At 34.6% G+C, this 15466-nt stretch overlaps 1 protein-coding gene across 12 annotated transcripts in view; it reads left to right on the forward strand.

Moving 5' to 3' along the window:
• GULP1 (GULP PTB domain containing engulfment adaptor 1) overlaps positions 1-15466 on the forward strand; it is a 1103064-nt gene that overhangs the window by 973625 nt on the left and 113973 nt on the right. For all 12 annotated transcript variants that reach the window (XM_063645626.1, XM_063645627.1, XM_055289964.2 and 9 more), the window contains 2 exons: positions 7415-7486; positions 13206-13267. In XM_063645626.1, coding sequence (XP_063501696.1) covers positions 7459-7486; positions 13206-13267 — 90 coding nt within the window. In that variant the 5' untranslated portion in view covers positions 7415-7458. The remainder of the gene's footprint in view (positions 1-7414; positions 7487-13205; positions 13268-15466) is intronic.

Genomic DNA, 15466 nt, shown 5'->3' on the forward strand with positions numbered 1-15466 from the left:
GTCCATTGCATTTTTCAGGTCCAGAATTTCTGCTTAATTCTTTTTAATTATTTCAATCTCTTTCTTTAATTTATCTAATAGAATTCTGAATGCCTTCTCTGTGGTATCTTGAATTTCTTTGAGTTTCTTCAACAAAGCTATTTTGAATTCTCTGTCTGAAAGGTGACACATCTTTGTTTTTCCAGGATTGTTTTCTCATGCCTGATTTAGTTTATTTGGTGAGATCATGTTTACCTGGATTGTCCTAATACTTGTAGATGATTGTCTGTGTCTGGACATTGAAGAGTTAGGTATTTATTGTAGTCTTCGCAGTCTGCACTTGTTTGTACCTGTCCTTCTTGGGAAAGCTTTTCAGATATTCAAAAAGACTTGGATGTTGTGATCTAAGTTGTATCTGCCTTAGGGGGGACCCCAAGCCCAGTAATGCTGTGGTTCTTAGAGACTCATAGAGATACTGCCCTGATTGTCTTGAACAAGATCTGAAAGAATTCTCCAGATCACCATGCAGAGAGTTGACCTCTTCTCTTCTTCTCTTATTTTTCTTTCAAACAAATGGGGTCTCTCTCTTTCTCTCTGTCTCTCTCTCTCTGTTCTGAACCACCTGAAGTGGGGTGGAGTGACATACTGTGTTGGGTCAGACCTGAAGCCAGAACAGCACTGGTTCTTGCCCAAGACCTGCTGTAACCCCTGGCTATTGCCTGTTTTCTCTCAAGACCCTGGGGCTTTACAATCAGCACGTGGCAAAGCCAGCTAGGCCTCTGTCCCTCCATTCAGGGCACCGTGTTATCCCAGGCCCCAGGCAGGTCCAGAGTTGCCTATTGGAAGCCATGAACTAGAGTCAAAATCACTTAGAAGTCTTCCTGGTATTCTGTTGTACTGTGGCTGAGCTGAAACCACAAGACACAGTCCTTCTCAATCTTTCATCCCCTTTCCAAAGGAAGGTATGCCTCACCCCATGGCAACTGTCACTACAGGCCTGCAGTGAGTACTGCCAGCCTACTGCTGATGTTACCTTAAGGTCCGTGGGCTCTTTAGTCAGCTTGTGGTGAATCTTGCCAGTCCTGAGACTCACCCTTCTGGGCAGTGGACTCGCCTCTGGCCAAGGACAGGTCCAGAAATGTTGTGCAAGAGCCCAGTTTTGGAATCAGCAACCCCAAGAGACCAGTTGGTTCTCTACCCCACTGTGGCTGAGCTGGTATGTAGGTGCAAGACAAAGTCCCCTTTACTTTTCCCTCCACTTTTCTCAAGCTGAAGGCATCTTGCCCCATAGCCACCACAGTTGGGAATGTGCTGAGTCTCACTTGAAGTCAGTAAGCCTCAGAGTCTCACCCAAGTTTCTCAATGTACCACCTGAGTATTACTGCTGGTTATTCAATGCCCAAGTGCTCTCCATTTAGTAGGTAATGAAGGCTACTAGTACTGAGTTTTTCCTTTCAAGGCAAAGGATTATCTTCTGGTGCAAGGGGTCTAGAAATGTTGTCTTGGAGCTAGAACCTGGAACAGGTACCTGGTAACTCTGACAGATGCCCTACCCTGCTGTCACTGAGCTGTTATCCAAGATGCAAGACAGAGTCCTTTCCACTCTTCCCTCTTCTCTCCTTGAATGGAAAGAAGGGGTCTCTTTTGGAGCTTAATTGCCTCAGCTTGTGTCTCAGTAGGTCACGTGCCCCAGCATTCTACTAGCTCTGGTCCCAGTTCATCACTAGGACTCACTTAAAACTTGCATTGCTTGTGGCCTAGATTGCCTTTCCAGTTTATTTGGAGCCCCAGAACACTTTAGCCCACAGTGGCAAGGCTTGTGGCAACTAAAGTTTCGACAGCTGGAATCAGACATATCCCTCTGGCTAAGGCAGTTTTAAAGGCTCCCTCCATGGCCAGGGGTCAATTGAGTTTGGTGTGGTTTTCCTTTCTGCTATAACAGGATAACACTGAGTTGAATGCCTTACAATTGCTGTGGTCTCCCTTCCCCAGCACTCAGAAATGCTCCTGCTGAGGGTAGGAGAGGAGTGATGCTAGTGATTCAAAACTGTTCCTTCTACCTTTTCAGTGCCTCTTTCAGTGATACAAAGTTAAAACCAGGCACTGTGAGTGCTCATCTGATGTTTGATTCTTGTGAAGGTGCTTTTGTTTGTTTGTTTGGATAGTTGTTAAATTAATGTCTTTGTTGGGGAGACGATCGGTGGAGCCTTCTATTCTGCCATCTTGCTCTGCCTCCCAAAAGTAACATTTTTTTAATAATAGGGAAATGATTCATGCATGTGTTTGTAGTCACTAAAACAATATTTGTGAAAAGTTTCTCTAAAAAGCAGGATTTATGTTACACCATAAATTGAGATAAAGTCAATTTATATAGAATTGTATTTCTTAACTTACTAGTATTAAAATTTTAACTATATATTTTATTTCAATTATAAAAGTACATTAAAACATGCATTATTAATACATAAAATAAATAGTACATTGAATGCCAACCTCGTGTCATGTATTGTATTATACACGTTGGGGTACTGAACAAAGTAGCTAGTATCTACATACTTTCTGGTGGAGTTGTAAGACGTGCTTTACAAAAAAAGTGTAGAGTGCACATTGCATCAAATAAAATGCTAAGAAGTGGTATTTGGATAGTTAAATTATAGTTTATTTCAAAAGAATGACTTATCTGATATATATTGACATTTATATCTATGCATTTTGTGAGCAAGCAAAAGTGCTTCTGGTGTTTTAGAGCCATAGTATTATCATGTCATTATATATCCTCCATGTTTGCTCAAATGAATTTTATATAATTATGTGAAGAGTTATTTTTTGTTATTCTTGTTGTATTTATATGCCTCCAAGTTGTTTACATTTTATTTTATTTTTTTTTATTATTATACTTTAGGTTTTAGGGTACATGTGCACAATGTGCAGGTTTGTTACATATGTATCCATGTGCCATGTTGTTTTGCTGCACCCATTAACTCGTCATTTAACATTAGGTATATCTACTAATGCTGTCCCTCCTCCCTCCCCCCACCCCACAACAGTCCCCGGAGTGTGATGTTCCCCTTCCTGTGTCCATGAGTTCTCATTGTTCAATTCCCACCTATGAGTGAGAACATGCAGTGTTTGGTTTTTTGTCCTTGCGATAGTTTACTGAGAATGATGATTTCCAGTTTCATCCATGTCCCTACAAAGGACATGAACTCATCATTTTTTATGGCTGCATAGTATTCCATGGTGTATATGTGCCACATTTTCTTAATCCAGTCTATTGTTGTTGGACATTTGGGTTGGTTCCAAGTCTTTGCTATTGTGAATAGTGCCACAATAAACATACGTGAGCATGTGTCTTTATAGCAGCATGATTTATAGTCCTTTGGGTATATACCCAGTAATGGGATGGCTGGGTCAAATGGTATTTCTAGTTCTAGATCCCTGAGGAATCACCACACTGACTTCCACAATGGTTGAACTAGTTTACAGTCCCACCAACAGTGTAAAAAGTGTTCCTATTTCTCCACATCCTCTCCAGCACCTGTTGTTTCCTGCCTTTTTAATGATCGCCATTCTAACTGGTGTGAGATGGTATCTCACTGTGGTTTTGATTTGCATGCTCTGATGGCCAGTGATGATGAGCATTTTTTCATATGTTTTTTGGCTGCATAAATGTCTTCTTTTGAGAAGTGTCTGTTCATGTCCTTCGCCCACTTTTTAATGGGGTTGTTTGTTTTTTTCTTGTAAATTTGTTTGAGTTCATTGTAGATTCTGGATATTAGCCCTTTGTCAGATGAGTAGGTTGCAAAAATTTTCTCCCATTCTGTAGGTTGCCTGTTCACTCTGATGGTAGTTTCTTTTGCTGTGCAGAAGCTCTTTAGTTTAATTAGATCCCATTTGTCAATTTTAGCTTTTGTTGCCATTGCTTTTGGTGTTTTAGACATGAAGTCCTTGCCCATGCCTATGTCTTGAATGGTATTGCCTAGGTTTTCTTGTAGGATTTTAATGGTTTTAGGTCTAACATTTAAGTCTTTAATCCATCTTGAATTAATTTTTGTATAAGATGTAAGGAAGGGATCCAGTTTCAGCTTTCTACATATGGCTAGCCAGTTTTCCCAGCACCATTTATTAAATAGGGAATCCTTTCCCCATTGCTTGTTTTTGTCAGGTTTGTCAAAGATCAGATAGTTGTAGATATGCGGCATTATTTCTGAGGGCTCTGTTCTGTTCCATTGATCTATGTCTCTGTTGTGGTACCAGTACCATGCTGTTTTGGTTACTGTAGCCTTGTAGTATAGTTGAAGTCAGGTAGCGTGATGCTCCAGCTTTGTTCTTTTGGCTTAGGATTGACTTGGCGATGCGGGCTCTTTTTTGGTTCCATATGAACTTTAAAGTAGTTTTTTCCAATTCTGTGAAGAAAGTCATTGGTAGCTTGATGGGGATGGCATTGAATCTATAAATTACCTTGGGCAGTATGGCCATTTTCATGATATTGATTCTTCCAACCCATGAGCATGGAATGTTCTTCCATTTGTTTGTATCCTCTTTTATTTCATTGAGCAGCGGTTTGTAGTTCTCCTTGAAGAGGTCCTTCACATCCCTTGTAAGTTGGATTCCTAGGTATTTTATTCTCTTTGAAGCAACTGTGAATGGGAGTTCACTCATGATTTGGTTCTCTGTTTGTCTGTGATTGGTGTACAAGAATGCTTGTGATTTTTTACATTGATTTTGTATCCTGAGACTTTGCTGAAGTTGCTAATCAGCTTAAGGAGATTTTGGGCTTAGACAGTGGGGTTTTCTAGATATACAATCATGTCATCTGCAAACAGGGACAATTTGACTTCCTCTTTTCCTAATTGAATACCCTTTATTTCCTTCTCCTGCCTGATTGCCCTGGCCAGAACTTCCAGCACTATGTTTTTTTAATTTAAAAGTCACACTATTATTTAATTTTAATAATTTTTAAATCATGTAGTATTAAACTCCTTTTTTATATTTCACAATCTTCTTTTGTTGAAAATGTCCACCTCATAGTGATGAAATTTGAGTAGTTGGCAGGTATATTAAATTTGGTCTGCTGATTAATAAACTTCATAGTATTTTGTTACTTTATCTTTCCAGAGAAGACAGATTTTACATTTGCATGTATTACGTTCTTTTTCTACTAGTTTATTTTTAATTTTTCCTTATTTCTTCAGGATGTGCTCAATAAATAACCAGGTATGTTAAGATATAGGTGAAAAGTGACTTTTGAAATGATACCAAATATAGTATATTCTCTGTTGTGTTATATTCCATTATGTACATAGAGTCTGATGGCAAAATCCTCAAAGAAATTAAGGATTTTGAAAAAAAGAGAAGTACAGTAATTGAAAATGCATAATTTCTTGGTCTATTGGTATAATATGTGTGGGAGATAAACAGCCAGCCTGTTGAAAGGACTGCAGTAGAACTAGTTTGCTCAGGCAACAACTAGGTTTCAATAAGAGCAGCAGAATGGATAAAATCTTTAGAAAAAATTCTGAGTGCATTTTGATAATGATTTACTGTGAATGCCAGATGACACAGTGAAATGTTTCCAAATGATGGGAGAAGTGAAAGATGTGGTTACAGGGCCGGGCGCGGTGGCTCACGCTTGTAATCCCAGCACTTTGGGAGGCCGAGGCGGGCGGATCACGAGGTCAGGAGATCGAGACCACGGTGAAACCCCATCTCTACTAAAAATATAAAAAAATTAGCCGGGCGTGGTGGCGGGTGCCTGTAGTCCCAGCTACTCGGAGAGGCTGAGGCAGGAGAATGGCGTGAACCCGGGAGGCGGAGCTTGCAGTGAGCCGAGACTGCGCCACTGCACTCCAGCCTGGGTGACAGGGCGAGACTCCGTCTCAAAAAAAAAAAAAAAAAAAAAAAAAAAGATGTGGTTACAGAATGTAATGCATTAGAATTAGATTCTCTGAGTGATGAGAGTAACCTGAGCTGCTTATGTTGACTCACATACTTAGGAATAAAGAATGTGATAAAATTATGAAGGTCTCCTAGCAGGAAGTGGTGGTGAGACTTTGAGACTTAGAGTGGAATGGGGGAAGGTATTTCCAGAATCATGCAGAGCTTTTGGTCTCTCGTGAATTTATCTCTTAACAGTTGAGACCTCTAGGCAGTAGTGGGCAGAGAGTGGGGAAGTTTTACCCAGAGTTCAGTTACTGTCTTGTCATCTGCAGATGGAAGCACACCAAACTGGGCTCTTACACCAAGCACATGAGTTTCCTTTGATTTCTGTTGAAGCAGGTCTCTAGGTTATCAAGGAAGAACATTATTAAACAGTTTTATTTAATGTGGTTGAATTCTAAAAATGAAAAAAATGCATATTTTTAAAAAATAGCAAAATATTTTAATTCTAAAAAAGTATTTGTGTTACCCTATAATGTACCTGTAACACTAGTCCTCATAGAAGATAAAGTAGAAGTGAAAGGCTATCTTAATGTCAGTTCATGAATATTCTGTTGCTAGAGCAGCAAAGTTATTTCTGAGTGTTGTATCAGTAAGATTAACTATTATGTGGACCCCAAATATAGATTACAATGCAGTACCAATAAATATTTAATCGTAGCTTTCTTCTTAGACCTTAATGTGAATTGTCTCTGAGTCTCTGAGGGAATTACTCCAGAAATCTTTTTGTTGTTGTTGTTTTTTACACGAAGTCATTAAATATATAAAATGGAAAGATCTCAATTGGACAACAGTGCATAAAGTCCTTTACCCAAGCTGCTTAATTTGATGTGTAACCCTCATAGCAAATACAGTACAGAACAGGTATTAAGAGGACCTCTTTGATGGATAAATAATGCATATAAAAAGAGCACTAAATTTAGATCCCATGCTATATCTAACACAAAGATAGTAGCTAATATTTTCTGAGTTCAATATGTACCAAATACTGTACCAAGTACTTTCATACCTTTCCTAATGTGTAAAACAATCTTAAGTGGTAGGTAATTTTATCCTATGTTTTAACCACTGCTCCTAGTATATCACCTGTCTTTGTGACTTTGTAATAAACATAAAACTCTTCTGGGCCTTAGGTAAATAAAAAGTAAAGTGTTTATATACACACCTCTTGTCAACAAGCTGAGGAAAAAGTATTGATCTTTCTTCTCCTTAAGTTTGCAAATAAATATAGTTAATGATGGATATATAATAGAAAAAAGACAAAATTGAAGAACTTGGGAGGAATTTCTGTTGAGACGTTCCTATCTGCTTGTGCCACTCACGTTATTAAGTACTTGTGTTTTTTCTTACCCAAATGTCCTTTGAGGCATTTTAGAATATTGTTTGTAAATATTTTAAAAAATTTAAAAAGCTTTTATAATTAAAACCACATTAGCAAAAGAGAGGTCAGTCAACAGTCCTTTGTTTATGTCTTAATATTTTGTCACTTTTACAGGATATAAGACGTGGAACTGAACATTTATTTGGCCGATCCTCATCATGAACCGTGCTTTTAGCAGGAAGAAAGGTAAGTGTGGTCATTTTTTAAAACTTCGGAGTCAAGCCAATGTTGCTATGAACATAAGCAGAGATGTTAAGAAATCAGTTTTTCTTCTTGTCAAACCACCTGGCCCAGAAATGAAGTTAGATTAGAGCAACACAAATCTGCAAACGTTGCTAATTAGCTCTCCTTAGTTATCACCCTAATGAAAGATCAAAGTTTTTTATTACACTGAGTTCACAATACATATGTGATAATATGTCGCCTGGCAATTTGAAGCTTGTGAAATTGCAAAGAATAAAATGATCTGAAACTTTGTCCTAACTTTAGCTTATGTGGCCATATAATACTAAATTCCCTGGGCTTACATAAGATTAAGGTAACATAAATTCATTCATAATTATGTGTGTGTGTGTGCACAGGCTTCACCTATCATTGAACAATATGTGAGGATTGGTAGTAGATAGATTGAAAGCAATGAGGCCAAAATAAGTTTGTTATTAATTTTTAGGTAGGAATTTAAATAACTACGAATGTAGTATATTATAGTGATCACTATAGGACTGAAAGAAACAGCTAGTTAGATGTTGTTTTTTAATGGGCAGAAAAACGTAGCATTTGGCAAACTATTTTATGATGCACTTATAAAGAAAGATAGAAAAGTAAGTATAACTTTGTGTAGGTCAGTGAAGTTTAAATAATGTATCCTTTCCATTCTCAAAGGAGTTCTCTAGTGGAGGGCATGGGGCTCTCTCCTGTTTTACATTATTAATGAATTGGGGAAGAATGCTTAAATAATGATAATCAAATTCATAGATGATTGAAAGCAAGAAGATAATGACACATGAATGCTATGGTAGGATTACAGATGTGTGAGGAAAACATGACAAGTTAGCCCTTATTCCACACTATAAACTTACTAAGATACTGCAGATTGTCAAACAAGGGCCCAGAAAATCTAATACTTTTATCATGATTCAAATATTGCTGTTATTTGGAAGATGCATCTTGAATGCTGTGTGAGTAAAAATGGCTGAAGAATAAAGTCAGCAGTGTGAGTATCAAAGGCTCTGTGTCATTTTCTAATGTATGGATAATGAATAGTCCAGAACTATGACTAGTGTTCTGTTCGATATCAGGCAGTCGGGCACTGGGTGTTCTCCCTTTAAAAGGTTACAGTGTTAACTGACACATAGTAACATGCCCAGATGAGAAAGACTGAGATGACTTCAGGACTTTCAGCCATGCAACAGGAAACATGACTGAGAACCATTAATGTGTTAATGAGAGCTGTCTTTCAATATTTGAAGGACTGCCATTTAGCCATGGGGTTGAGTTTAGTAAAGGACAAATAGGTGTAAATGATAATGTCACTGATTTAATATAGGGAAAATGAATTTCAAGAAAGTCATGTAAAAGTTTAATTAAATTACTCAAATTACTAGCTTTTTTTGATCTCTGAAGTGAGAGGTGTTCAAACATTTGGATGTGGCAGAGAAGATTAATGTATTCAGTGAGAATTTAGATAATGTGACCTTTAAGGCACTCTTCAACCCTGGGAAGCTAGAAATTTATTATTTTACTTGCTTTTCCTGAATAAGGGGAAAGCAAAATGACATTGATTGTAGTCTGTAGCTGCTTCTGATTTACAAAAGGTACCAAAAGTAAAACAGTGTTTCTTTCATTTTTACTAGTAACAAAATCTATAAATAATTATATGATATATTGAAGTTTTTGTTTTGTTTTATGTAGAGATAGGATCTTGCTACGTTGCCAGGGCTGGTCTCAAACTCCTAGCATCAAGTAATCCTCCTGCCTTGGCCTCCCAAAGTGTTGGGATTATAGGCGGGAGCCACTGTGCCCAACCTGAAGTATTTTTAATAAACTAATAGAAATCTTACATCACAACTTAACACTTTAATCACTCTAACTTGTTTTTAATAAACACTTCTAGACCTTCTTTATATATATATATATATATATATATATATATATATATATATATATATGCTTACAATCCTCCTTTCCTATCACTTTAAAGTTGAAACTCCACATCTCTAATTTACTGTTTATTTGAAGGGGGTTTAGAATGGTTTTTCATTGAGAAATCCCAAGAGTTGGATAGTAATGTGAGTAACCAGTAATTGTATATTTGTCTCATTTGAACACAGTGGGAGTACAACCATAGGAATAGTGGAGTGATTTGGAGAATCAAGAAGCAGAAGCACTTGTTAATTCCTGATTTGCTTCATTCTCTTTGAATTTCTTTTGACTTCTCTTATTTTTCAGGTCTAATGATTTAGTACCATGAAATTATTCACTAATATTTTACTCCAACCTGAAGTTAGAACTTGAACTGAAAATTTTACCTTAAGTTCACCAATCAATTCTGACCCTATCATTTGGTAAAGTTGTTAAAGAAAAAATTTTAAGAGCCCCTGCTCCTGGTTTCAATCAATAGCATTATTTCATTAAATTTTAATTTCAGATGAAAAACTTAAATTGTTTGAGAGAATTTGTATATCTGGATAAGCTGGAGGTATAAGCTATAATTATATCACTAGAGAATATTTAATTTAAGTCACTTTTCCAAAACTACCATCAGCATACCCTGTGTACAGTATCCTAAACAAAGCAAGATGGTCTTCTATCAATAAAAGCTTACCTCTTTATGTCGTAGATACCCAATATACTTGGCCATCACATGTAATCTTACTAAATGATCCAGGACCTCAGAAGCCTAAGGAAAAAAGACCATCTTAAACCTAAACATAATTGTATTTTTTTAAAATTAAATCTCCGAATTAGTAAGTTTGTATTTCTTGATTGAATTCGCTGATTTTCTTTGCAAATGCTCTAACGGTGTTAGAGTTACTCAGAGATTCTGAAGAGTGCTGAATATATTAGAGTCATATCATTTTGAGCTCTTTTGAAAAGCTCTTTAAAAATTAGTCAAATATAATCATAGATTAAATTTTAATGATTGTCTTTGTTTTAGATTTTTTCCCTATGTTAATTTTCTCTTTCAATTAAAAAAATTCTATATTCTATTTATTACATCAAATATAAATCATTAAGTAAAAAAGTATAAAAATAACATGTGAATAAATGATTAATTCAACTAATTACATTTTTTAAACTTAGTTGACATACTATTGAGTAGATATCATAATGCACAGCACTTAAAATTTAATATTTAAATGTTTCTTTTTAAACAAACATTTTATTCAAATGTATCTATTCATTAATCAGCATTTAGTTTTAAATTTAATGTACTCAAAAGTAGGTGTTTCATCATTGTAAGCTCTGATGATATTAAAAATAATGAATTTACTCTATATTTCTTGATGAGTTCTTAATCTAGATGCATTTTGAAAACCTAAATTTATTGACCCAGCAATCAGAGTACATTGATATTTGTCAAATATGTTGAAATGTTGGCATTTTCCTTCATGTAAGTCTTCAATTTTGAGTTAGTGATTTTACTTTAATTCAAGGAAGAGGAACTCTTTCTAGAATGTCTATATTCCCATTTCTGCACATTTTCATATATCTAATGCCTTCTATGAACACATATAGTGACTAAGGACCATCATGTGTATTTCCTACTCAAGATTTAGTCCTATCTATAAGTTAATATAAAGAGTTTTATTTTGTCATTTTTTTGCCAAAGTATAAATTAGGATGACAGTAAGAACTCATTTTGGAAATCCTTCAGGTTTTATAAATGTACTGCTCATACTTGAGGTTATGTAATAAACAAGCACTAAATTATCAGCGCTTGATATATGGATGCAGATTTTTGTCATTGTAGGAACTGCAGCTTATCCACTGGAATTTAATATTGTGATTACTTTAGTCTGTCAGCAGAAGCAGCTTGGTATACTCTTTTTAGGTCGCTGCAATATGAGTCTGTAACGGAGGCATTTTCATCAGTTTTCAAGTAATAGTGGTTTATAGGAGAAAGAAATTATTAATACCTCTCTGCCTCAGGATTGGTGTGACCCATCATAGTGAGAGTTCAGTCAGCGTTTACATACTCCTGAGATGTGTTGTATGTTTTGGAAAGGAGACATGAAAAGAATTAAGTGAAGGAGTTAAAATGAGAAATTGGACATCTTTTTAGTTTTCCTAAAGGTGTTTTTATTGTTTTGTGTTTTATTGCCTTGGAAGAAGGATTGTGATTTACTTCTTTTAATGTATAAAAGCAAGACTATACTCCAAATCTAAGTGCAAATTATTCTTGAATTAATCATATTACTATCCATTAGCAATCACAAAAAGTATAGCTAAGATGAAAATCCTTACAAAAAATACAAATTTCACACATTAAATGTCAATGTCAATATTTTTTTGAAGCTTAGAATGTATTGTTGTTCAAAATATTTCACCCAAGTATGGCTATCATATATTCACTCTAGTAGTCAGAAATAGACCCAATTCTCTTGGCCCTCAAGAAATTGGAAATACTTGAGAATATTTTATTGTACCCCATAAACAAGTTTAATATAAATATAGTGCATTATTATTCAAATAGTATAAAATAATTTACATTCCAAAAATATGTGTCATTTTCTCTATGTCTTCACATTCACTCAGTTTAAGAAGAACATATTAAGGGTATCAAATTAGTTTCTGTTAACAGCATTTAAAAAATCTAAATTTAATGTTGAAACTGCTTTGTTAGTAATACAGTATTTCCTTCCAGTTTGTACTTATATGTTTTGTGGTAAAATAAATCTTTGATTTTGTTCTATTTGTAATACTGATTCCAAATTTTTAAACTCCCATGAAAAATAAGATACATACAAAACTACACTAATGGAGGCAAAATATCATTGAAGACTGGGAAGTCTTACTCCAAATAAATGCAGATTCAAAAAAAGCCAATCTGTTTCATGTAAACGTTAACATTTTTTTCTCCCCCTTGTGCATTCCTCTAAATATTGGGGAAAATATGTGGGCTATATTAATAAAGTTCAAAAATTAAATTAAAAATATTAGTAATACAAATATAAATAACAAGATATAAATAATATATAATACAATTAGTTTTAATATATTGTATCCTTTTATTTCTAATATTTTTAACACTTATCTAAGAAACATTTTGATTTACTGCATTTGAGACTATTTATATCCAAAATTCCTGAGAGAAGACCTTCAATCAATGTTTCCTCAAATTTAGAATAAAGATTTATCATAATATTACATTGATTTCCAAATGAACATAGTAAGTTGGTTTGTTTCAGCTTCATACAAATGCAGTTGTTAGTATAATATGATAATTTCCCTTTAGAATAGCTAAATCTTGATGCTACAATATAATATTTGCAAAGAGTTAAAGAGCAGATTATATTTTATTGTTCTAGGAATTAAGAAAAATAACCTATAATTCATGAGAGCATAAAGTGAAAGAAGAAACATACTTGTTTTAAATCACAAATGAATGCAATTACTCATAGCCCACTGATGTGGTTTTTATATGTTCTTTTAAAATTTGGTATCATTTTTATTATTTGAAAACTTTAAAAAGAAAAGCTAGGGACTTTTATACTAAAGAAAGAATCCTATAATCACGTCCCAACTGCATTGTTCTTCTATCTGAGTGGTTATTCTTTGTCAAATTGGCAAAGAATCTCAGAATTAGAAAATACTCTATGTCCTAAATTACCATACAAATGGTAATGCATGAATATGACACCATGGAAACCTAAAATTTAACTCTGTGTATTTTTTATTGCAGACAAAACATGGATGCATACACCTGAAGCTTTATCAAAACATTTCATTCCCTATAATGCAAAGGTAAAAATAGTTCATATATTATTTAATTTTATTTTGTTATAGTATTATTACTAGTTCATGGCTAATCTTAGATTGCTTATGTATTGACATTTCCTGGCTACTGATTCCTGAAAAAAGTTTACATAAATAAGATAATTGTGGCATGGGAAGTTATTTTTCTCTGTAGAATAGTTTCTCTTTTTAAAAGTATATTCTTTAAAATTGCTATTTAAGTCAAACGTGTGTTTTCTTCAAGTCATTTTGATTATTGTTAAAAATATTTGCAATATCATGGCTTGTAGAAACTCAAACCACTAACAAATTAGCTTTCTTTAAAAACATTTTAATGTTACATTACACAACCTAAATATAAAAACTTGCAAATGAGAGAAATGAGCTGCAATTTTCATAAATGTAATTATCATTCAAGAAAAAAGGAAGAAAGTTTACATTTTTATTTTATTTTATTATTTTATTTTATTTTATTTTATTTTATTTTATTTTATTTTATTTTATTTATTTTATTTTATTGAGACGAAGACGTGCTCTGTAGGCCAGGCTGGAGTGCACTGGGGAGATCTTGGCTCACTGCAGCCTCCATCTCCTGGGTTCAAGTGATTCTCCCACTTCAGCCTCTGGAGTAGCTGGAATTACAGGCACGTGCCACCATGCTTTTTAGAAGAGACGGGGTTTCACCATGTTGGCCATGCTGGTCTCGAACTCCTGACCTCAAGTGGTCCACCTGCCTCAGCCCCCCAAAGTGCTGGGATTACAGGTAGAAGCCACTCTGCCCAGCCTAAATTATTTTTAAAAAGCACACAAAAAGGTGCCTTTTAAAAATTCTTTTGTTCAAGTTGCTGCATTTTAATAGAGAAGTGGAAACATTAACCTATACTCTGTGTCTTTAAAGATTTCATTTGTTGTTGAAGAAATGAGTGAATTCAGTTTAAAACAGGGACTTTAAAGAAAGGTGCTATTTTGTAGTTAATTATCACCAAACTTGTAATAATTTTCAGAGAGATCTGAGTCAAAATTTCGAAGACACAGAAATAAGTTAAAGAGGGGATTGGAAATATTAGCATCAAATTTAAAAGCAACTGAACTTTGGAGACAGAATAGGGGAAAACAAAACTATAATATCTTTATAAGAGAACTTAAATGTTTATGGATTAGTAAAGTATACACTGGGATACAGTGAGATTAGGCATAGCAATTATTTCAGGAAAAATTAAAGAATGTTTATTGAGGAGAAAATTAACGGTGTTTGGTAGGAAACATCTAGAGTTCTTATTTGAGTCTGAATCAGAAGGAAGAAACATTTAAAAGCCTATGTAGAAGTTCTTCCAGAGCTGTTGTTCAGCAGCAAAATTTGGAGAGTGCACCATCTCTTATTTTTTTCTTGCTGACTTACCAGCAAAGAAATCTGAAATAGATTCTGTGTAAACATGTTATACTTGAAATCACTACAGTGCTTATGAATTTTTCTATAAACCTAACATAAAGGTTGATTGCCCTAATTTAGCATGAAAAGTTTAGTTAACTGAATGAGAAAAATTGTTTATGTTATCCATCATTTCCACAGATATTGTTCGTATTAGCTATTGGTATACTATATGAAATCTATACTGAAAAAATTTTAATCTGGAAAGCTGCTATGATTTTAAAGTGCATGCTCAATTTTTGATATTATCAATCATAGTGGAATTATATGCTCCAGTTGAAGCCATCAATATTATTTTTATGTGACTGATATGCCTCATTTTGAAAAACAGCTTTATAAAAGATTAAAAGGTTATATTATAATTAGATCTACCTTTAACTCTGCCAATCATTCTGCTTGTCTACATGGAAAAGTTGCCAGTGCCAATTCTCAGGTGCATAACAATTTTAAGACATTCTACAGGAAGTAGAGGGTGCAGAAACATCTTCCCAGACTGGGAACAGTAAAATATGGAAGGGCGGGACAGTTTTGTCTACTATAATATGGCGTCATGAGTGATAGTATATATTGTATGTGTACCAAGTAGCATTAAATTCATTTGAAGAGTGTTAGTTTTTATCTGAATTCCTTTGTTTGTGGCACTTTTTAGGTTGACCTCATAGTAGTTACCTTTTAAGATATCCTGTATCTCTTGTTATAGAATATGCCACTTGAAAACCAAATCCTTGACCACAGAAAGTAGCTTGGCACAATAGAAAAAAAAATACAGACTCTAGAGC

Source organism: Symphalangus syndactylus, chromosome 8 (genome assembly GCF_028878055.3).
Source record: "Symphalangus syndactylus isolate Jambi chromosome 8, NHGRI_mSymSyn1-v2.1_pri, whole genome shotgun sequence".
In the NCBI taxonomy this organism is placed as follows: Eukaryota; Metazoa; Chordata; class Mammalia; order Primates; family Hylobatidae; genus Symphalangus; species Symphalangus syndactylus.